We start from the raw sequence: 22,880 nt of genomic DNA, 5'->3' as shown, positions 1-22,880 counted from the left end.
ATTTTTTCATATTCTTATTAGCCATTTGTATATCTTCTTAGTAAAATGACTATTTAGTCTGAGATAAGAGTCTCACTCTGTCACCCAGGCTGGAGTGCAGTGGTGCAATCTTGGCTAACTGCAACCTCCACCTCCTGGGCTCATGTGATTCGCTTGCCTCAGCCTCCTGAGTAACTGGGATTACAGCTCGCCACCACACCCAGCTAATTTTTGTATTTTTAGTAGAGAGAGGGTTTCACCATGTCAGCCAGGCCAATCTTGAACTCCTGACCTCAAGTGACCCACCCACCTGGGTGGTGTGAGCCACCACACCCAGCTATTTACATTTTTTACTCATTTATTTATTGAGTTGTCTTACTATAGAGTTGTAAAAATTCTTTATGTATTTTAGATACAAGTACTTCATCAGATAACATAATTCGAAAATATTTTCTCCAAGTCAATGGCTTGTCTTTTCATTTTCTTAATGGTGTCTTTGAAGTACAAAAGTTTTAAATTTTGATAAACTCAAATTTATTATATTTTTATTACAGATTGTGCTTTTGGGGTTGTATCTAAAAATTATTTGCCCAACTCAAAGTTATGAAAATTTTCTCCCATGTTTTCTCCTAGAAATTTTATAGTTTTAGCTCTTACACTTCTCTAGATCTATTATGTATTTTGAGACAACTCAAATTTTACTTAACTGAAACTGAACTTCTGATCTGTTTCTATCAATCCAAACCTGTTTCTCCTAGAGTCATCCCACCTCATTAAATGGACTTTACATTTTTTTTCTATTGCTTGAGTCAAAAACTTGGAGTCATCCTTAACCCCTGTCTTTCTGTCTGCCCACATCCTATCTACCATCAAATCCTGTCTGCTCTACCTTCAGAATAGATCTAATGATTACTTCTTACTCTCTCCACAGCTACCACCCTGATCTAAGCCACTTTCACCTCTCATCTAGAATACTGCAGTAGCCTCCTAACTGATCTTCTTGCTTCCATTCTCAACCTTCATTTTCAACCCAACAGCCAGAGTGGTCCTATGAAAATAAAGTCATGTCACTTCTCTGTTTAAACCTTCCAATGGCTCTCACTCAACTCAGAGTTAATGCCATTTTTTTTTTTTTTTTTTTTTTAGCACAGGGGACTTTATTGATGGTACACGACAAAGTGGGGCACCCTAGGCTCCTCCCACTTCAGGGGGTCTGCATGGAAATCGTGAGGAGGGGAGATTCTCAGTGAGGTGGGAGACTGAGGGCGGCAGGGACTCCTCAGCAGCTGAGGGCCTCTGTCTTCCTTTCGTGCTCTCGCTGGGTCTGGTGGTCCAGGGATCTTACTCCTTGGAGGCCATGTGGGCCACTACTCTGTTGCTATAGCCAAATTCATTGTCATACCAGGAAATCAGCTAGACAAAGTGGTCGTTGAGGGCAATGCCAGCCCCAGCATCAAAGGTGGAAGAGTGGGTGTCACTGTTAAAGTCGGAGAAGACAGCCTGGGTGCTCAATGTAGCCTAGGATGCCCTTGAGGGGGTCCTCTGATGCCTGCTTCACCACCTTCTTGATGTCATCATATTTGTTAATGCCTAATTATTTAGGATGACCTATGTGGTTGCGTTTCCCCTTACTTCTGTGACCTAATATCTACTATTCCATTCCCTCAATTTTTGGGTTCCCCATTTCTGCTCTGGCCTCACATCAGGCTTAGTTCTATCTTAGAGTCTTTGCATCAGTTAGTACTACTTGTACCTGAAATTCTCATCCCCTAGGTGTCTACATGGTTTGATCCCCCTCTTTCTTCACCTGTTCTTATGTCACCTGGAGGCCCTTACCTGGCCACTTTATTTATTTATTTATTGGGACAAAGTCTAGCTCTGTTGCTCAGGCTGGAGTGCAGTGGTGCAATCTTGGCTCACTGCAACCTCTGCCTCCTGGGCACAGCCATCCTCCCACCTCACCTAGCTAATTTTGAGACTACAGGTAGCTAGGACTACAGGTGTGCACCACCATACCTAGCTAATTTTTGTAGAGGCAGCATTTTACCATGTTTCCCAGGCTGGTCTCAAACTCCTGAGCTCAAGCAATCTGCCTGCTTCAGCCTTCCAAAGTGCTGGGATGACAGGCTTGAGTCACTACGCCTGGCCTACTCTATTTAAAACTGCAATTCGCCCCTCCCTCCCTCCTTATCCCCTGATCCTGTGTTATTTGTCTCTACACTTAATATCACCATCTGACATACTAACTACAGAACTTGTTTGTGGTCCATCTCCCCTACTGGCATACACTCTCTATGAGGGTGGAAGCATTCATTTGTTTTGTTCACTGCCCCATCCCTAGTACTTTGACACATAACAGGCGCTCAAAGAATATTTGTTGGTTGAATGATTGAAGAGTCAAGACAAGATTCTGTAATCCAGCATTTCCAAAACTGGAGTTTGTAGAATACTAGTATCCTCTTAGAAATGAACTGCTCCAAAAAAAGACTTCAACTTGAGAAACTTTTCATATCATTTCTACTCTTGGAAATTCATGGAGTTTGTTCTGAGACTACACACACTTCACCCAGCATTTCTCACGCAGTTCTTGGCCCTCCTGAATACCTGTTAATATTTTTTTCCACTCTGTAGAAGACAATGTGGAAGACTCAATCCTAAGTAGAATCGCCATGTCAAAATATATCTGTGAGATTCTTGACAACTCTCAGAGTCTCTGAAAGTCCTGTTTGGAGCCTCGTGCCCTGTGCACCAACACAACAGCATGAGAGCACCAAGTCTTGTCCAGGCTGATGGTCCCCAAGTCTGCACCATCTCCTGAAGCACAAAGAAGAGGAAGGGGCACCAGACAGGGCCAGGATCCCAAGACCTCACATGAGAAAGAGACGCATGTGCCAGAGCAAGGGTTCCTGAGTTTTCAGCTAACATAAAATGAAAATGCTGGTGGACTCGGAAAGAGTGAGCCTGGGAGAACTAGCAAAAAAGACAGTGATCAGAGAAGTCCCTCCAGAGCACCTCAGCAAATGTGAACTATCAGCAGTGCTGGGGCTCATACAGGGACAGCCAATTTGTTCTCAGCCCATTTTGACTTTCTTTTTATGTAGTGACACTTTCACAAGTGATACTGGTCTATTTCATAAAAGTTAGAAAATCAAGAGAAGAAATCAATGACCTACTTTCTTAAATTCTAGTTACAGCCACCAATAGGTTTTTGGGCCCTTTTCTTGCCCTGGGTAAAAACCTGCCTGACAGTAAAGTCGTGTCCTGTGTACCCAGAGCATTAATTGTGGCTTAAAGGCTATCCTAGGGTCTTGCATCAGATTGTCCACTAATTACATTTTTTAATCCTCAAAATTTGAAAGTTTTTAATTAGTGTGAATCAACTACATGCTTTGATTGACAACATACAGTTACAATATGTAACAGGGTGAAGCATATATAAATTTAAAAACAAAGAATGGTGACTTCACAAATTATCTATTTTTTAAATTTTCTTTCCAACTTTTATTTTAGGTTCAAGGGGAACATGTCAGGTTTGTTACATGGGTAAACTGCATATTGCGGGGTTGGTATACAGATCATTTTGTCCCCCAGGTAATCAGCATAATCCAATAGGTAGTTTTTCAACTCTCACCTGCCTCCCACCCTCCACCCTCAAATAGGCCCAATGTCTATTGTTTCTTTTTCTTTTTTTTTGGAAGACAGAGTCTCATTCTGTTGCCCAGGCTGGAGTACAGTAGCATGATCTCAGCTCACTGCAGCCTCCGCTTCCTGGCTTCAAGTGATTCTCCTGCCTCAGCCCCCCATGCAGCTGGGATTACTGGCACATGCCACCACACTCAGCTAATTTTTGGTATTTTACTAGAGACGGGGTTTCACCATGTTGCCCAAGCTGGTCTTGAACTCCTGAGCTCAGGCAATCCTCCTGCCTCAGCCTCTCAAAGTGCTAGGATTACAGGCATGAGCCACCATGCCCAGCCTCTATGTTTCCTTCGTGTCCATATGTAGCTCAATATTTAGCTCCCACTTACAAGTGAGAACATGCGGTATTTGGTTTTCTGCTCCTTCATTAATTCGCTTGTGATAATAGCCTCCAGCTCCACCCATGTTGCTGCAAAGGACACGAATTCATTCTTTTTTATGGCTATGTAGTATTCATGATGTGTATGTACTACATTTTCTTTATCCAGTACACCACTGATGGGCACCTACGTTGATTCCATGTATTTACTATTGTGAATAGTACTGTGATGAGCATGTGAATACATGTGTCTTTATGGTAGAATGATTTATATTCCTTTGTGTGTAATGGGATTACTGGGCCAAATGATAGTTCTATTTTAAGTTCTTTGGGAAATCGCCAGATTGCTTTCCACAGTGGCAGAACTAATTTCCATTCCCACCCACAGTGTATAAGGGTTCCCTTTTCTTCTCAACTTTGCCAGCATCGTTATTTTTTGACATTTTAATATAGTAATGTCCATTTTCACTGGTGTAAGATGGAATCTCATTGTGATTTTTATTTGGATTTCCCTAATGATTAGTGATATTGAGCATTTTTCAAATGTTTGTTGGCCACAAGTACATCTTCTTTTGAAAATTATCTGTTCACTTCTTTGCCCATTTTTCAATGGGGTTGTCTGTGTTTTGCTTATTGAATTGTTTAAGTTTCTTATAGGTTCTGAATATTAGACCTTTGTTAGCTGCATAGTTAGCAAATATTTTCTCCCATTCTGTAGGTTGTCTGTTTGCTCTGTTGATAGTTTCTTTTGCTGTGCAGAAGCTCTCTAGTTTAATTAGGTCCCACTGGTCAATTTTTGTTTTTGGTGCAATTGCTTTCGGAGACTTCATCATGAAGTCTTTGCCAGGGCCAGTGTCCAGAATGATATTTCCTAGGTTTTCTTTTAGGGTTTCTAAAGTTTTAGGTTTTACATTTAAGTCTTTAATCCATCTTGAGTTGATTTTTGTATGTGGTGAAAGGAAAGAGTCTTCTGCATATGGCTAGCCAGTTATCCCAGCACCTTTTATTGAATAGGGAGTCCTTTCCCCCATTGCTGTTATTGTAAGCTTTGTTAAAGATCAGATGGTTGCAGATGTGTGGCTTTATTTCTAGAAAGAGAGGAAGTCACACTGTCTCTCTTCACAAGCGACATTATTCTATACCTAGAAAACCCCATAGTCGGCGGGGTGCAGTGGCTCACACCTGTAATCCCAGCACTTTGGGAGGCCAAGGCAGGATTGAGACCATCCTGGCTAACGTGGTGAAACCTCATCTCTACTAAAAATACAAAAAATTAGCTGGGCATGGTGGTGGGCACCTGTAGTCCCAGCTACTTGGGAGGTTGAGGCAGGAGAATGATGTGAACCCAGGAGGCAGAGCTTGCAGTGAGCCGAGATCACACCACTGTACTCCAGCCTGGGTAACAGAGCGAGACTCCATCTCAAACAAAAAAAAAAAAAGAAAAAGAAAACCCCATAGTCTCTGCCCAAAGGCTCCTAGATCTGATAAACAACTTCAGCAAAGTTTCACAATACAAAATCAATGTACAAAAATTAGTAGCATTTCTGTATACCAATAATGTCCAAGCTGAGAGCCAAATCAAGAATGCAATCACACTCACAATAGCCACACAAAGAATAAAGCGCCTAGAAATGCAGCTAACCAGGAAGGTGAAAGATCTCTACTAGGAGAATTACAAAGCACTGCTGAAAGAAATCAGAGATAACACAAACAAATGAAAAAAATCCCATTCTCATGGATAAAAAGAATCAATATTGTTAAACTGGACATACTGCTCAAAGCAATTTCACATTCAGTGCTATTCCTATCAAACTACTGATGACATTTTATACAGAATTAGAAAAAAAACTGTTATAAAATTCATTTGGAAGGAAAAGCGAGCCCAAATAGCCAACATGATCCTAAGCAAAAAGAAGAAAACTGGAGGCATCAGACTGCCTGACTTCAAACTATACTGCAAGGATACAGTAACTAAAACAGCATGGTATAGGTACAAAAACAGGCATACAGACCAATGGAACAGGCTAGAGAGCCCAGAAATACATTTTTCCTCTCAGCCCTGTTATTCTCCCATTTTTGCTACTCAAGTCAAGCTGGCTTTTGCCCCATGCTCTTCCTACCCCCTTTTCTCTATATTTTATAGTCTATCCTGGAATTTTGCATTAGGGAAAGATAATTTTGTGGTGAGGTTTGAGCATTTTTAATGGAGAAGCAGAGGTAAAAGGTAGTTCAGGCCTGTGTCCCTGTAACTCTTTTTTCCACTACCCCTGCAATAATTATGGAAATACTAGGTTTTCCTTGCATATTTTTAAGTTGACATAAATTTTTATCATACTTTTAAATATTTGCCAAAGATTTAGAGGAATTACCAAAATGTTTTCCAGAGTAGCTACAGCAATTTATATTCCTACCAGCACAGAAATTTTAATTTATCCACATCCTTGTCAACACTTGTTATTATCTCTCTTGTTTATTATACTCATCCTATAGGAGTGAAGTGGTACCTAATTGCGGTTTTGGTTTCCATTTTCCTAATGACTAATGATGTTAAAGATCTTTTCGTGTGCTTGTTAGCCCATTGTACTTCTTTCTCAGAGAATGCCTATTCATGTGTTCTGCACATTTAAAAAGCAGGATCTTTGTGGTATATGCCTTATATGTCAATAAAACTGTTTTTAATGAAAAACGTAGGTGAGGCATCGGGATTCTGGATCACATCAATTTGTGGACATAACATGAGAGGAACAGAAAATTATCTGAAATGAAATGCCTGTTTGTTAGGAAAACATGGTTGTGTTTTCTGAGGGATCAGGTATAACTGAAGTGCTTAGGAGAAAAATGGAGAGTGTCCACTACTTTACTAAGCCTGAAAAGAGAAAGAACTGGGGAACAGTGAGTATGGGTGATAGGAAAGAGGAGAGAGAGTGCAGAGAAGATCTGAAAGCCATTTCAAACATAAGGCTTACATAGCCTTGGGGTTAATGGGTTTGCTAGGCAGCAAGAGCAACATTGCTGAACATCTAGTCTCTTGCTGTGTCTGATGAAAAACATCACTTTGCCAAAGAAATCCACATTTCATACTACATTGACATTATGTATATATTTTTAATGGAATGTCCTAAAATTCTGTCATTATCCATAAGTTCTTGTATGGCCTCAAATCACATCTTAATTAAAAAAAATATTTTCATCAGACTTTGCATTTGATGCTACAGAAACTTTATTCATGTCAGGTTTTCTTAGCTGGGTCAAAGGGCCATTTTCTGAATATGCCTCTTTTTGTAAATGTGAAATCAAGCCCTTCCTCGAGCCTGGCAGATCAGTTCTCACCTGCAGGGCTTGAAAGGGAGATCCAGTTCGAGATCATGTAGCTGATTAGTAATGGAGTGGAGCAACTGACAATAAATTAGAAGAAAAATGTTTAATGAGGGTTGTCTTAGTATTTCCAGCTGTTTAAAGAAACCCTGTTTGCCATATTCTACCAAGACAAAAATGAAAGTACTTAACCCCATTAGCTATGACGTCAAAGGGAGTGAACTGGTACCTTTGGCTTCCATGGATGTCATGTTAGTAATATTATCTTTTTTAAAAAGTCTTCATCATTACTGGTTTCAAACAAATGAAGATTACATTCATCTTGTTTGAAATACCTTTTTAAGTATAATATCCCTCACACCATCATGGTTCCTTTCTATGTTTTTCCTTCACTGAACTAATACTACAAAAACCGAGTTCAAAAGTCCCCCAATACGTTTCTTGCTCTCAGCTGGTCACAGTCTAGTTGGGGAGATGACATGCCATCAGCTAGTTGTACAGACCTGATTTGTAAATCTTTAAATCTTTTACATGTCTTTTACTAGCACAGACTTTAAAAACAAAATCAGTAAAAAGATCAGTGGTTGCCAGAAAGTAGAGGGGAGGGAGGGCTGAACGGGTGGAGCACAGACGATTTGAAGGGCAGTGAGACTACTCTGTATCATTCGATCATGCTGGATACGTATCATTATAGCTTTATCCAAATCTATAGAATATGCAGCACCAGAACTAAATCCCCAGGCAAACTATGGATTTTGGGTGATGGATGCGTCAATGTACGTTCATCAATTGTAATGAATGTGCCACTCTCGTGGGGGGTACAAGCATCAGGGAAACTAAGCATGTTGGGGCTGGGATATATGGAAAGTCTCTGCAACTTCCCCTCAACTTTTTTGTGGACCTAAACTGCTCTAAAAAATAACGTCTATTAAAAGTGATAAATTTCATAATTTCAAAAAAGAATCAGGCAAGAGCTACTTTTTATGGTTTCAAAAATTGTCAATGTTTTTTAAACTAGTAATAAGACTACTTCAGTTTCTTTATTCAGAAGAGATAGTGTTTAATAAAATATCTTGTCTCTCTTTTAAAGAATAATTCACAAAATTGTTCTAGTAAACCATGTACAAGTAATAACTGTTTTACGTAAACTAAAAAAAACCCTGAATTTTTTAAGGGGGTATAAATAAGATTATTTTTCATGTTCATAAAAACTTATTAGTTTTGAAAAAGGCTTCTCACTGGTGGTGGAGGGGGTTGGTGACAGGGACAGTGGCACAGTAAATGGTCAGCCAGAGGAAAGCATTGGCAAGAAGCATGGGTTCAGTCTAGAAGCCCCTGTTTACCCACCTAGGCATTCCACACACGCTTAGTGATACTTACAGTGTGCCTTCCCTGCGTGTCTGGGGACATTAGAACCTGGAGAGGAAACGGGTACTAATCAAATAGCCTAACAAATGCAATCATGTGTCATTTAATGACAGGGATACATTCTGAGAAATGCATAGCTGAGTGATTGTATCATTATGGGACAATGATAAAGCATACTTACACAAACCTAGGTGTGGTATATATATATATATATCTGTATTTTTTAAATATGGAAAACCAAATGTCCCAGCATCATTACTGAATATCAGTTATTTCTCCTACTCGATCTGCAAAGCCAATATCAGGTGCCATAGATCAGATCTCTACATATGCTCCATTATAATCCTATGGGACCACCGTTGTATATGGGGTCTGCCATTGACCAAAACTTCTTTGTGCAGTACATAACCGTATATAAATTCAAAATGTGACAGATGAAGGAAGTCTCATGACTCTGTGCATATGTCACAGGAACATAATCTACCATAGTTATATTATCTTTAAAACAAAAAATGACTTGATTTTAAGTGAGTTTTAAAAGAATGCCAAAAATTTTTATTAAGCTAATGGAGATTCTCTTAAAGAACTTTGAACCTCAACACATGCATGCCAGACTCTAATCATTACCATAAATATTTCATGCCTCCATACAGGCATTAAGTGATAGTCGGGGGCATGATATAAGTAGTATTTTATAGCTTTCTATCACACGTATGGAAGAAGGCACAACCCAAGAAACAGAGTGGCTGTGCTGCAGAAATAGGCGTTCAGGCGGTGTCCTGGCTTACATAAAGCAGGCTCAGGAGGAACCTGCAGACCTGTTATCTTTGCCTTCTCTCTGCCACTTTTCCTCCTAGCTCTCTTACTTTCACTTGCTTCCTTCCTCCCAAGATAGTGTCATTGTCTACAAGTGTGAGGATCCTTCTCTCCTCAGGAAACTCCTTTCTTAAAACTTCAGCACTCACCATGGTTGAAAGCCTTCCCAAGCCTTTACTGTTCAGTCTGGCCCCTGTCCCAGAGCTTGGTGTCCTGGACAAGCACCGCAGACTCATCTGGCCCTAGACAAATTCACTCCGACACCTCCCAGTCTGACTTCCCCCTCTCATTTTTCTTTCTCAGCAGCATCAAACTCCTTGTGTTGAAACCTCAGATTCCCTCACTTTTTCCTTATTTCTCTATACTGGGGTCCTCCAGGTTGAGTGTGTGTTTAAACTCCCTGGTTGTCTGGGCTGTACCTCCAGGTTTTAGAGTATGCCTGAAAATCTGTGTATCTAAAAAGTTCCCAGAAGATACTACTGCTGCCGCTGCTACTGATCATTTTTCCATACCTACGAATCGCCACTAGGCCCTATTGTATTTTCCCTTGTGTGGCCTGTCTTACTGACTCACACTGACCCCCTTTCCTTCCTATCTCATACCAGGGCATCCTGGCTGGGGTCCCTGGCACCTCACTCACTCCACCCCAACCATCCTGTGGTGCAGCTTCTGAAAACACTGCTTGCATTCACGTCCTCCTCCCTGCACATTCTTCACGACATCCACACTGCTCGGGGAGTATACCCGAGACACCTTAATGTGACTTCAGAGGCTTTCCATAACTTGACCCCAAAATCCTTTTGTAATCTTGAGTCCTTCTTCATCCTAGTAGAGACACTCTGCTCCACCCATGCTAACATTCTGTTCCCCAAAGACTCCATTTTACTTCCACCTCTTTTGTAATGGTTTAGAGAATTGGGGAATGTGGGACTGGGACCAAATCCCAAGAATTCCACATCCTAGATGTGTGATTGTAGAGCCATTTATCACGCAGGGCTGCAGAGCTTTCATCTTTGTGATACTTGGTGATCATAATACCTTGGGTACTCCTCACAAAGACAGCAGAAAAACTAGTGAGAAATGCATTTGATGCAGATATCACAGAACCTGGCACACAATAGCTGCCTGATAGTTCATTATATTTATGGGTAAATTCAATAAGATATACAAAATGTATATTGTCTCTATGATAGCCCAGGGCTAGGTCTGGGCCTCTAGAAAAGGTTTCTCTGATCAAAGATACCAGTGCAATTGACAGTTAAACCCGGAAACCCCAAACTCATTAGCCAACCATTCACCTGACAAGCCTGTTTCTCAAATCAACAAATGTGAGAGCCTTTTCCCAGTGGCAATTGAATTGGTAAGTATTCGTGTGCCTTGAACAGTCAAGTGTCATTCATTTCATTCTTAGTTAAGTCAAGATGACAGTGCCAGGCAGGACTGAGGTTTTGGCTCTCAGTTTCCGAAAAGCCAAGACATGTACTTACTATGTCAAAAGGATGGTTGTCAGCGTGGTCTCATGTTTGCTTATGTGAAGTTCTAAATGTGCCAAATAAAATTATGTTCTCTTATTTCTTTTTAAATTTAATCTTCCCTTTTGTGGGGAGGGAATTGTTTTAAAGTAATTTTCCTTTTTCTTTCCTTATTTTCTTTTCTTTTTTGTTTTGTTTTGTTTTGTTTTGTTTTGTTTTGTTTTTGTTTTTGTTTTTGTTTTTTAGGCTTACCTCCAATTCCTTCAACTTCTAGAACAGGCTTTGCAGAATTTTCCATGAGGGGACGCATGAGGGAGAAATTGCAGGCTGCGAGGGTGAGAGTAACCACATGAATATTCTGTTCAGTGCTGACTGCAATCTTCCAGGGCTTGTCTAGCTTACTTTTTATGCTCCAAACTGCATGGATTTGAATACCATTCAATTTGTCTTTCAAGTTTTAAATGTTAATGTCTTATTTTGCATTGGCACAGATGAAAATTATGCTTCAGAATTTAATGTCACTTTTCTAAACCATTTTCCTTGTTCTTACCCCTTAAAGGATAGCATGTATATTTTACTGATTATTTCTCAGCATTCCTGACATCATGTAGCAGTAAATTTCTGTTTGACTTTTTAGTCCAAAGCAGAAAGTGCATTGCTGCAGGAAATCCCCACTCCTCGGCCCAGGCGCTTACGAAGTCCCAGTAAGAAAGAACTGGAGACCGAATTTGGCACAGAGGTGAGAAATACCCTCTCTACTTTGTGATCAAAACCAGTAAAGCAGAATATAAAGTTTCCAGCAAAAGTTTTTAGAGCAGAGCTATGCACAGAGGAGGTATTAAATGCTTATTAATAATTATAATACACTTTGGGAGACTGAGGTGGGAGGATCACTTGAGTCCAAGAGTTCAACACCAGCCTGGGCAACAGAGCAAGTCCCCACTCCTACTAAAAATAAAAATAAAAAATTTAGCTGAGCATGGTGGCTTATGCCTGTAGTCCCAGCTACTCGGGAAGCCGAGGTGGGAGGATCACTTAGGCCCAGAAGGTCAAGCCTGCAGTGAGCTATGATTACACCACTGCAGTCCTGCCTGGGCAACAGTGAGACCCTATTTCAAAAATATTAATACTTACAACAGCTACTATTTATAAGGTACTACTCTGTGCCAGGCATTTTGCCACCTTTGTCCCATGTTATCATATTTCATTATCCCTACATGGCAGGTACTATTATTTTCATTCACATTTAACAGATGAGGAAACCGAGGGTCAGAGTAGATGTGAAACCACCCCAGGTCACAGAGCATGCATGTGGAAGAATCGGGATTTGATCCCAGCTCTATATCATTTCCAGTCTGTCTCATTGGGTCAGCATTGCTGGATCCGTGGATCTTCCTGGAAAGCAGGGAGAGAGATAAAAATGCAGTACAAAAATAAAGTCAGATGCTAAGGGTCCTTGAATGTCACATTTAGGAGCCTCAGTAGTTTTCTACAAGCCATGGAAAGCTATTGACAACAGGAAGGGGAGGCAGTGTGAATGCACTAGAGTGAATTTCGTTTGCATTTGAGGTGCTGGTGAGGAATCTCAATATGTGTTCTCCAGAGACACAGAGGAAGGGCCTAGACCTGGAGAAACAGATTTAGGAAGTATTTCTACGGTGGTGAGTGTTGAAGTTTTGAGAGTGCCTTTGAAGAAAACCTTAGAGTTAAAGCCCTTGAGGAGGAGAGGGAGCCAGGAAAAGAAAAACAGAGGGGTAAGCGCTATGACAGCAGAAAAAAGAACAGAAAGAAAAACAGCAGGTGGCTCAGGAGGTGTTTGCAACTCCAACCCAATTGGTTTTTTGTTGTTTTTATTGGTTTGGGTTGTTTTTAACCATTAAGACAAAGAAGCCCAGTCTCTAGGGATATTTCTGATTTTTTAAATGATGCCTTTTCTTTTTCTATGATGAGGTGTTATAAAATGTTACCTATATTCACCCCAAAGAAGTCACAAGTTGCATAATTATAAGGAATGTTGCAGCCTTGCTTATGTTTTGTGGTCTTCAGTAGGAATCCTAGTCAGCCCAATGAAATGGCTTTATGACTATTTGTTATGCGCCTTCATGATCCATTCTACTGAAAAAGCATTTCTTTCCTTTCATTCCCATTTATTTTCTTACTACAAAAGCCATAACTTTAAAATATTGGAAAATAAATAAAAATATCTATAATCCCATCAGCTTGACACAAGTACTTTGGTTATTTTCATGGGCATGTGAGGCTAAGCATCTAGTCATGTTGGCTAAGTGATAGGAGGTTCTGGTCTTTTGTATCTGGCTTTTTCTCTACCTTCTGACTAAAAATCATTTCACAACATCATTTCAAAAAATAGATATCATAATTCATGTAGCTGTCACAGTCCATGGGCCACAAATACTGGTATCTCAAATAAAGCTGGAAGTTGTAGAAGTAAAAATATACTCCCTTGGCTACTACAGTGTTTATTTTTCCTTGTGATCAGGACTTGGCTTGTATGTTCATAATATTCCATATTCCCTAAGCACCATTCTTATGGTATTAAGGCAAACATCAACTGCTTTGTCTTTAGACCACGTCACATATTCATAATAGAACATCTCACAACCACATTTCTTCATGTATATACCTCAAATCTAGAAGGAATATCTAAAAAATGGTTCAGTATCCTGTTTGTCAAAAAATATAGTACACAAAGAGCACAGATGCTGAACTTCAGCTGCCCAGGGCTAAAGGCTGCCAACCTCACTCACTAGTGATGCGACCTTTGAGTTTAGCTACTCTACAGACCCCACTTCCCGCCTCTATAAAATAGGGGTAATTCCAGAACCTAGTTCTTAGTGTTGTTTTGAGGATTAAAGGAGTGAATACATGTTACAGTGTTTCACATAGTACCAGGCATATGGTCAGCCCTCTCTATTTAAGTATTAGTGACTGTTAGACGCTGTATACTCAGAGAGAAAAGGGGAAACCAGTTAGGAATACTTTGGTCAGTAATCCAACTTTACCAACGCAAACCACTGCTTAATCTCTTTTGTATTTCCTTTCACTTTATACTCAGCAGACTTGTGATACGTGAACAAATGCAAATCTCTAAGAACACATAAACATTAAAGTACAAGTAACACAGAACCTTGAAAACTTAGCCTCCACTAGATATGACCAAAATTTTTCCACATGTGGCCCTGGTTCCCTGTCTCAGATTACCCAAGATCTGATCCTTGAAACTAATCTATCTGTCACCCAGCCAGCATTTATGAGAAACTCCTTCCTGCCAGGTGTCTGATAGGCTCAGAACACACAGTGATGACAGTGAGATCTCACCCTTGAGGAGCTCAGTGGGGTTGACAGCCAGTAGGGATATAGGGGGATTCAGCTCTGTAATGGGTGCTGTTAGCAGCCCAACAACATGGCACCTCGTCCCAGCCTCAAAATCAGGTTATATAAAAATTAGTCCATGGCTTTCTTTGATCTGACACCCAAAGCACAAGTAGCAAAAGGATAAATAACTACATTGGACTTCATCAAAATTTAAAACTTGTGCTTCAAAGGAGACCGTTGAACAAGGTAAGAAGAACACATAAAATGGAGAAGTTATTTGCAAATAATGTATCTTCATTAGTATCAGGACCAGTATCAAGCATATATAAAAATGTGAGGTGTCTACAAGACAATCAGATTAGGGTGTCTTTTAAGAAATTGGTTTAGATTACGGTTTAGAAGAGAGATCAGGGCTATAGCTACTATATTTTGTAATTATGCTATAACAAAAGTAGTGAGACTTGAATTGGTCTAGCTCAAGTTAGAAGAGGGCCCTAAAGCCTTCTTGTAGGATACAAAAAATTTAAGGGTGAGAAAGAATTCCTAGATGGATATGTGCACATATGATAGGCACTGAATATTTTATTGCTGGATTGATATTCAATGTAATTATTACATTATGATTATACAAACGTATTATAGCTCTTTAAAATTTAATTCAGCATGCTCAATGTATTTAAGTATAATTAATGGTATTAAATGTATTAATATAATTGACTTTAAAATTTTTTAAGATTTTGACAAAAATTACATTTATACTTTTTTATGAAGTCCATAAATACTGCAATAAAACCATCAATACTGCAATAAATCACATCAATGAAATTATATTATCTGAGCATATTTTCTATACCAACCCAATGGAAAGAAAAAAAATAATAATTTCCACATATTTTGCCACATGGAATTTAACCTAATTATTTTCTAGATTACTAATGTTAAGCTTTCTGCCTGGTCTTCTGTTTTATTATCATCATCTTCACAGATCTCTAAAGCCCAAGGCTTGCCTATACAGAGCCAAGTTTCTCTCTCATGGGTTGACTTCTCGGTTTGTTTTGTGTGTTTTCAAACACATCGGTCTCTCTCCTGTGCTACAGGAGGTGGAGCAGGCAGGAATAGAATAGCATCATCGACAATGCATGAGAAAGTTTTAGCCCTATTTTACAAGAGGACCTGACTTGGCAGAATCTTAAAAAGCCTTCCTGACCAAGCACAGGAATCTGATCTTTATTCTACTGCAGTTTTTTAAAATCCTAGGCTGGGCGCGGTAGCTCATGCCTGTAATCCCAGCACTTTGGGAGGCTGAGGTGGGTGGATCACAAGGTCAGGAGTTCAAGACCAATCTGACCAACATAGTGAAACCTCGTCTCTACTAAAAATACAAAAAAAATTAGCCGGGCGTAGTGGCAGGCGCCTTTAATCTCAGTTACTCGGGAGGCTGAGGCAGGAGAATCGCGTGAATCTGGGAGGCAGAGGTTGTAGTGAGCCGAGATTGTGCCACTGAACTCCAATCTGGGTGACAGAATGAGACTCCATCTCAAAAAAAAAAAGAAAAAATAATCCTTACACTGGGTAATACTCATGTGCTTCTCTCCTCATCCTCAAAAACATTTAAAATACTGAAATTTACCAAGAAAAATAATAACTTCATTTAGCATTACATTGTGGAATGTATTGATTAGCACAGCTTCAACTTCTATACAATTTAGTTGGTATATAACTATTTAACCTTAACACTACAAAAGAGAAAATGAAGGAGAAGTATAGAATTCAACATAAAAGGAAACTATATATAGTCACTCGATATTAGGATAGATTATACCCAACTGACACCCTCGTTTTTATTCTGGCCATTACTGGACATCTAGCTGCACATAAGTGAAATTTAACAGCATCTCACTTTAGCCGTACCTCCAGGTTTCATTCCAGGTGTATCCCTGCCTCTCCAGAAGGCTTGCAGAGGCCCGCTCATGTATTCTGACACATACGCAAGACTGGAAGCACCAGGGGCTTGACACCCTCTGGTGCAATCACCAACTATGTAGAGGCCAAGAGGAAACTTCCTTGTCACCCTCTGAAAGTTCACTGAAAATCAGGTGACAAAAGGAAGATTAATAGGAGAAAAGGCATACACATTTATAAATGTGCAAGGAGTACAGATAGTTATGTACCCTTCATCCTAGAGGAAACAGAGGTGGAGAAGTGTGAGTGATTTTAGCGAGTAGCAAATGATTTTTAGGGGAATTCTATGGGCTCGAAGAGCATAACAGTGGCCTCGGACAAAGTCTGTTGGGCCCGCAGAGCAGACAATGGTTTTTGACTAAAGTCTGTCCAAGTGTGTTGATGAACTTCAGTCTTTCTTCCTGTGATACGGGTACAGTTAATGAACACTCAAGGGAGGGACTAAAGGTCACTGTCTTCTTCTTTGGCAGGTTTGGACTCAGGCAGCTAAGGGAACTTCGGAGAACAACCTCATCCTGTGCTTTAGGAGAGACAGGGAATTTGGCATCCAGGGTAGGGGAAGTCAGAGAGACCTTGAGGCTTCTTCTTCAGTTCAGCATGTCAAAGCAGCTTATTTTGGGCCGTCTGTTTCTGAGCCCCTCCAACCACCTGGGGGACAGAAGCCATTAGACAAATATTCCCCTCTTCTGTGTCGCTGGCGGACAATTCTGAGAAGCAGTCTGCATGGCTCCTCAGAGGACCCCTGTGGGTTCAACTCTCTTGCCCACAGTGGTAGCCTTCTCAATCAAGTTCTCCTGCACTCACTTTCCACCTGCTTTATTCTTCCCAGTCCCCAATTCCTGTTCTTTGGTGTCACTTCTCAGAGTCAACTACAGGCATAGAAAAACCCTTGCCACAGGCTCTGGTTTCCCATGGGCTAAACTAAAATGTTTAGTCGTATCACGTGCATACAAACTATAGACCAAAACAAAAGACGTGAGAAAAAGCTAGTAATGTGATAATAATAGCTACTATTAATGTACCTAACTGGTTATATTTTATGTACATTTCCTTATTTGATGCTCTACTCAAGTGGCCTAAGTTGTAAGTGGTAGAGTTAAAATTCAAAGCCAAACAGTCAGAGACTTCAGAGCCGATGGTTTCAATTGCCAAGCTTTACAGGACGGTGCCTGATATGAATCAAACAATTTGATTCCAAAAAGAGAGTTAATTTTAGGATGGAGAAAGGAAGTTTTGTGTGGTCTTGAGGAACAGGTAGGACTTGGGAAGGATATACCGAAGGTCCCCAGTGAAGATGGCACACTACATTACTGTTGTTGGGTGACAGTTACTCCATGCTATGAAATAATTCTCAGTCCATATAATAATGGTGAGGTTTCTGTCATAGGTAGAGTAAGTATGTTCCTTCTTGCTATGAACACCTATATGTACTACTGGGATGGCTTAGAATTGCTCACAGTTGCTTGACATTTAGATTGTGCTTCATGAAAAAGGAGGAGTATCTGGGTTTTAAAAGGGGTGGATTAGAAGGAGAGATGGGTAAGAAGTTGGAAACAGCAGCTTGCAGATTAGCTTTCAGAGGCAAAAGGGAATATCCATATGATAACTACCACATAGAGCAAGTAGAGGCAGAGGGCTCAGCTTCCCGGGGTGGATAGCAGGACCAGAGGCTGAGTGAAGACAGGCCATGTGCCCTGGAGGAGGTATGCTGGACTTATTTACAATCAGACATGATTAATGTTTTTCTTTGTAGACTATTTGGAAACGATCCTCTGTGAAGTGTATAATCTTAATTTATAGGATCAGATAACACTTTTTTTTTTTTTTTGAGATGGAGTCTTGCTCTGTCTCCCAGGCTGGTGGTGTGCAATGGTGCAATCTTAGCTCACTGCAACCTCTGCCTCCCAGGTTCAAGGGATTTTCCTGCCTCAGTCCCTGAGTAGCTGGGATTACAGGCGCCCGCCACTACGCCTGGCTAATCTTTGTATTTTTAGTAAAGGTGGGGTTTCACTATGTTTGCCAGGCTGGTCTCAAACTGCGGACCTCAGGTGATCTGCCCACCTCGACCTCCCAAAGTGCTGGGAGTTCAAGCATGAGCCACTGCATCTGGCCAACAGTTTTCATTTTAAAGCTTATTGAGTATACAATTTTATATTTGTTTAGTCTTGAGAGAGACCAGTTGAGTAAGAAAATATTCAGCAACATCAACCTTCAAATATACAGTCATGCGTCACTTAATGATGGGGATATGTCCTGAGAAATGTGTTCTTAGGCATTTTCGTCATTGTGTGAACACCATTGTGTGAATGTACCTACACAAACCTAGATGGCATAGCCAACTACACACCAAGGCTACAAACCTGAAGAGCATGTTACTTTTCTGAATACCATAGCAATGTAACACAATGGTAAGTATTTTTTTATGTAAACATAAAAAGGGTAGAGTAAAAATACCGTATTTAGAGTCTGTACGACCTCTGTCATGCATGCAGTTCTGCAGGTTGTCGCTATGGAGGGCATGACTGCATTTGAAATTTGCCAGCATTCCGTGCCTTAGGAATGATAAGATGCAACAGCAGTCAGAAGATAAGCCTTTGGGGCAGGGGGGTTAACCTTCATTTTAGAACAGCCCAAGTTTCTTGGTTTAAATGGCTTATGTATCATTTTTTTCCACTCATACAGCCAGGGAAAGAGGTAGAAAGGACTCAACAAGAAATTGATTCCCAAAGTTATTCAAGAGTCAAGTTCCGTGATTCTGCACGAAAAATCAAGCCTAAACCCCAGGTGAGAAATCTTGTCTTTTTAAATCATTTGTTCGTTTGTGCTTTTTACAAATATCCAATGAGAAATGACTACAGCCCGGGTGTGGTGGCTCATGCCTGCAATCCCAGCACTTTGGGAGGCCAATACAGGCAGATCGATTGAGCACAGGAGATCCTGACGCATGACCTTAGTTAAAGGTCTCACACCTTTAACTAAGACAGTATGCTTCAGAGGCCTGGAATACGCCTGATCGCATTAGCATCAAGCCAGCTGTCAGTTAATTGTTCAGAGCTCATTACAGCTTTAAATGGGAAATTGCGATTGCTCCTTGCTTTTCGTTAGGTTCCACCTGGCTTCCCTTCTCCAGAAGAGGCCTACAACTTCTTTACTTTCAACTTTGATCCTGAACCAGCCTAGACAACATGGCGAAACCCCATCTCTACAAAAAATACAAAAATTAGCCAGGCATGATGACACATGCCTGTGGTCCCAGCTACTTGGGAGGCTGAGATGGGAGGATCACTTGAGCCCATGAGGTCAAAGCTGCAGTGAGCCGTGATTGCGCCACTGCACTCCAGTCTGGGTGACAGAGTGAGACCTCATCTCTAAATTAAAAATAAATAAATGACTACATACATAACTTGACTCCTGTTGCCATGCAGTCTGCAAGAAAAAAGTATGAGAAGTGATTCCAACTTTCATACTAGCTGGAGAGATCAGAATATTGCCTGACTTGAGGAAGAGAGGGTGCATGGAAAGACAGGAAGTGTTGGTGATAAGACAATTTGTTCAGCTCTGAAGTTGCCCCAGCTTTCACTATAGGAAAAAAGGAGAGTACTAACTCAAAAAGAGAAACAACAAAGAAAGGTCATTTGTTTAAAAATTTCTATATTTCTCATAATAAAACAAAACTATCTCGGCATTGGCTATAAAACAATAAATCCACTGTTTGTCATTTTAATAACCTTATCTAAAGTGTTTACTACTATAAATATTTATGTACTTATTGGAATGTAAATAATTGCTGGGTTTTTTTTAAGTCACTGATTAGAGTTACTATTAAAGGAGGCCTCCCACTGCCTGTGGCAGGTATTAAAGTTTATTACCAGTAATCTCACACCTTTAACTAAGACAGTATGCTTCAGAGGCCTGGAATACGCCTGATCGTATTAGCATCAAGCCAGCTGTCAGTTAATTGTGCAGAGCTCATTACAGCTTTAAATGGGAAATTGCGATTGCTCCTTGCTTTTCGTTAGGTTCCACCTGGCTTCCCTTCTCCAGAAGAGGCCTACAACTTCTTTACTTTCAACTTTGATCCCGAACCAGAAGAATCAGAGGAAAAGCCAAAAGCAAGACATACAGTGGGAACTAATCAAGGGGAGGAGGAAGGGGAAGAAGAAGAACCACCCACACGAGGAAGAGGAAAGGAAATGGTATTTAATATCAGGATGGTAATGAGGTGTGGGTGGAGGGCTGGGAGGAAAAGGGTGATATACCTGCAAGAAAGAAAGTGGCTGAGGAGAAAACCCGCCACCACCAGGAGAATGACACTCCACATGAGTTGAAATCCCAAGTGCTGAATTCACATGGCTCCCTGTGCTCTGGGTTGGACCCTACAATGTAGTAGGAAGAACCTTGATTAAACCTGTTTATCTTTCTTTTGTGAAAAAAAAAATTAAATAATGTGGCTTGTGGATTTTTCTTGCTAGACTCCACATAATGATTAGTATTTATTCCATGTGCAAAGTATGTTCCTCTGCAAGGCAAATGAAACCTCAGTCTCTCTCTTACCGCAACTTTACAAAGTAAGCAGCTTTTTGTGCCCAAACACCACACCCAGGCTACAACTCAAATTCTGCAACTGTGGGTGGTATGTGTGAGATAAAAGGAGAATATACCATTTAAAAATGGGCAAAGGTATTGAACAGACATTTCTTCAAAGAAGACATGCAAATAGACAATAAGTCCATAAAAAGATACTTTACACCATTCATCATAAGGGAAGTGCAAATCAAACCCACAATGAGATACCCCTGCACATCCATTAGAATGGCTCTTATCAAAAACAAAACAAGTGTCATAGAGGATATGGAGAAACTGGACTTTGGTGCATTGCTTGCAGCCATGTAAAATAGTACAGCTGCTGTGAAAAACAATATGGTGGTTCTTCAAAAGTTAACCACAGAATTATAATATGATCCAGCAATTCAATTTCACTCTGTGTATATATCCAAAAACATTGAAGACAAGAACTTGAACATATACTTGTGCATCAATGTTCATAGCAGCATTATGCACAAAAGCCAAAAGGTAGAAGCAACCCAAGTGTTTATCAGCAGATAAATGGATAAACATAAATATACAATGGAATAGTATACACCCTCAGAAAGCATGGACATTCAGACACATGCCACAACACAGATATACCTTGAAGACATTACACTAAGAAAAATAAGCCAGTCACAAAAGAACAAATATTGTGTGCTTTCACTTATATGAGCTACATTGTATAGTCAAAATCATAGAGACAGAAAGTAGAATGGTGGTGGTCAGAGGCTAGAGGAAAGAAGGAATCAAAGTTGTTGTTTAATGGGTATAGAATTTCAGTCTGGGAAGATGGACAGATGGTGGTAATGGTAGAACCACAATGTGAATTTACTTAATGCCACTGAACTGTTCACCTAAAGATGGTTAAAATGGGCTGGGCGTGGTGGCCTGTAATCCCAGCTTTGGGAGGCCCAGAAGGGTGGATCACCTAAGGTCAGGAGTTTGCAACCAGCCTGGCCAACATGGTGAAACCCCGTCTCTACTAAAATTACAAAAATTAGCTGGGTGTGGTGGCAGGCACCTGTAATCCAGCTACTCAGAAGGCTGAGGCAGGAGAATTACTTGAACCCGAGCGGCGGAAGTTGCAGTGAGCCGAGATCGCGCCATTGCACTCCAGCCTAGATGACAGAGCAAGACTCTGTCTCAAAAAAAAAAAAAAAAAAAAAAAAAACAAAAAAAAAAAAAAAAAAAAAAAATTTTGGTAATTAGCCAGTCGTAATGGTGCACACCTGTAGTCCCAGCTACTCGGGAGGCTGAGGCAGGAGAATCGCTTGAACCCGGGAGGTGGAGGTTGCAATGAGCCAAGATCGTGCCACAGCACTCCACCCCGGTGACAAAGCGAGAATCCATCACAAAAAAAAAAAAAAAATTTTGGTAAAATCAGGCTGGGTAAGGTGGCTCATGTCTCTAATCCCAGCACTTTGGGAAGCAGATTGTTTGAGCTCAGGAGTTTGAGACCAGCCTGGGCAACATAGTGAGACCCCCATCTCTACAAAAAATAAAAAGTCTAGCCAGACGTGGTGGTGTTCACCTGTAGTCGCAGCTACTCGGGAGGCTGAGGTGGGAGGATGTCTTGACCCTAGGACACGGAGGTTACAGGGAGTCAAAACCATACCACTGCACTCCAGCCTGGGCAACAGAGTGACATCCCATCCAAAAAAAAAAAAAAAAAAAAGGTTAAAATGGTGGACTTTATGTTATATATATTTTGCCACATTAAAAATAACAAAAACACCCTAGGATATTCTAGTATTCGCATAATTGGCTTAATTCTCTGCTTCACTTATAATCTCCTCCCTTGAGAAATGCCTCCCAGAAATGCACTTCTTTTACCTAGATTTATAGAAACTCGGGAATATTTTAGTTTATTCTATAACAATCGTTATGCAAATCAGCATTCAGCTCATTCAATGTTGCTTGAGTGTCCTCCTGACATGACAGCTAACTTCCCAAAAGCAAATGATCTAGGAGAGAACCCAAAAAGGAAGCCACACTTCCTTTATGACCTAGTCTCAGGAGCCACA

The 22,880-nt window shown here is 40.5% G+C and overlaps 1 protein-coding gene across 2 annotated transcripts in view; it reads left to right on the top strand.

Moving 5' to 3' along the window:
* Positions 1 to 22,880, top strand: part of CC2D2A (coiled-coil and C2 domain containing 2A) — a 136,235-nt gene that overhangs the window by 25,933 nt on the left and 87,422 nt on the right. For both annotated transcript variants that reach the window (XM_011948833.1, XM_011948834.1), the window contains 4 exons: positions 11,215 to 11,303; positions 11,606 to 11,707; positions 18,949 to 19,050; positions 20,286 to 20,462. In XM_011948833.1, coding sequence (XP_011804223.1) covers positions 11,215 to 11,303; positions 11,606 to 11,707; positions 18,949 to 19,050; positions 20,286 to 20,462 — 470 coding nt within the window. The remainder of the gene's footprint in view (positions 1 to 11,214; positions 11,304 to 11,605; positions 11,708 to 18,948; positions 19,051 to 20,285; positions 20,463 to 22,880) is intronic.

Source organism: Colobus angolensis, unplaced genomic scaffold, assembly GCF_000951035.1.
Source record: "Colobus angolensis palliatus isolate OR3802 unplaced genomic scaffold, Cang.pa_1.0 Scaffold284, whole genome shotgun sequence".
In the NCBI taxonomy this organism is placed as follows: Eukaryota; Metazoa; Chordata; class Mammalia; order Primates; family Cercopithecidae; genus Colobus; species Colobus angolensis.
Note: the sequence above shows the minus strand (reverse complement) of the source record. Positions and strands in the feature narration are given on the sequence as shown.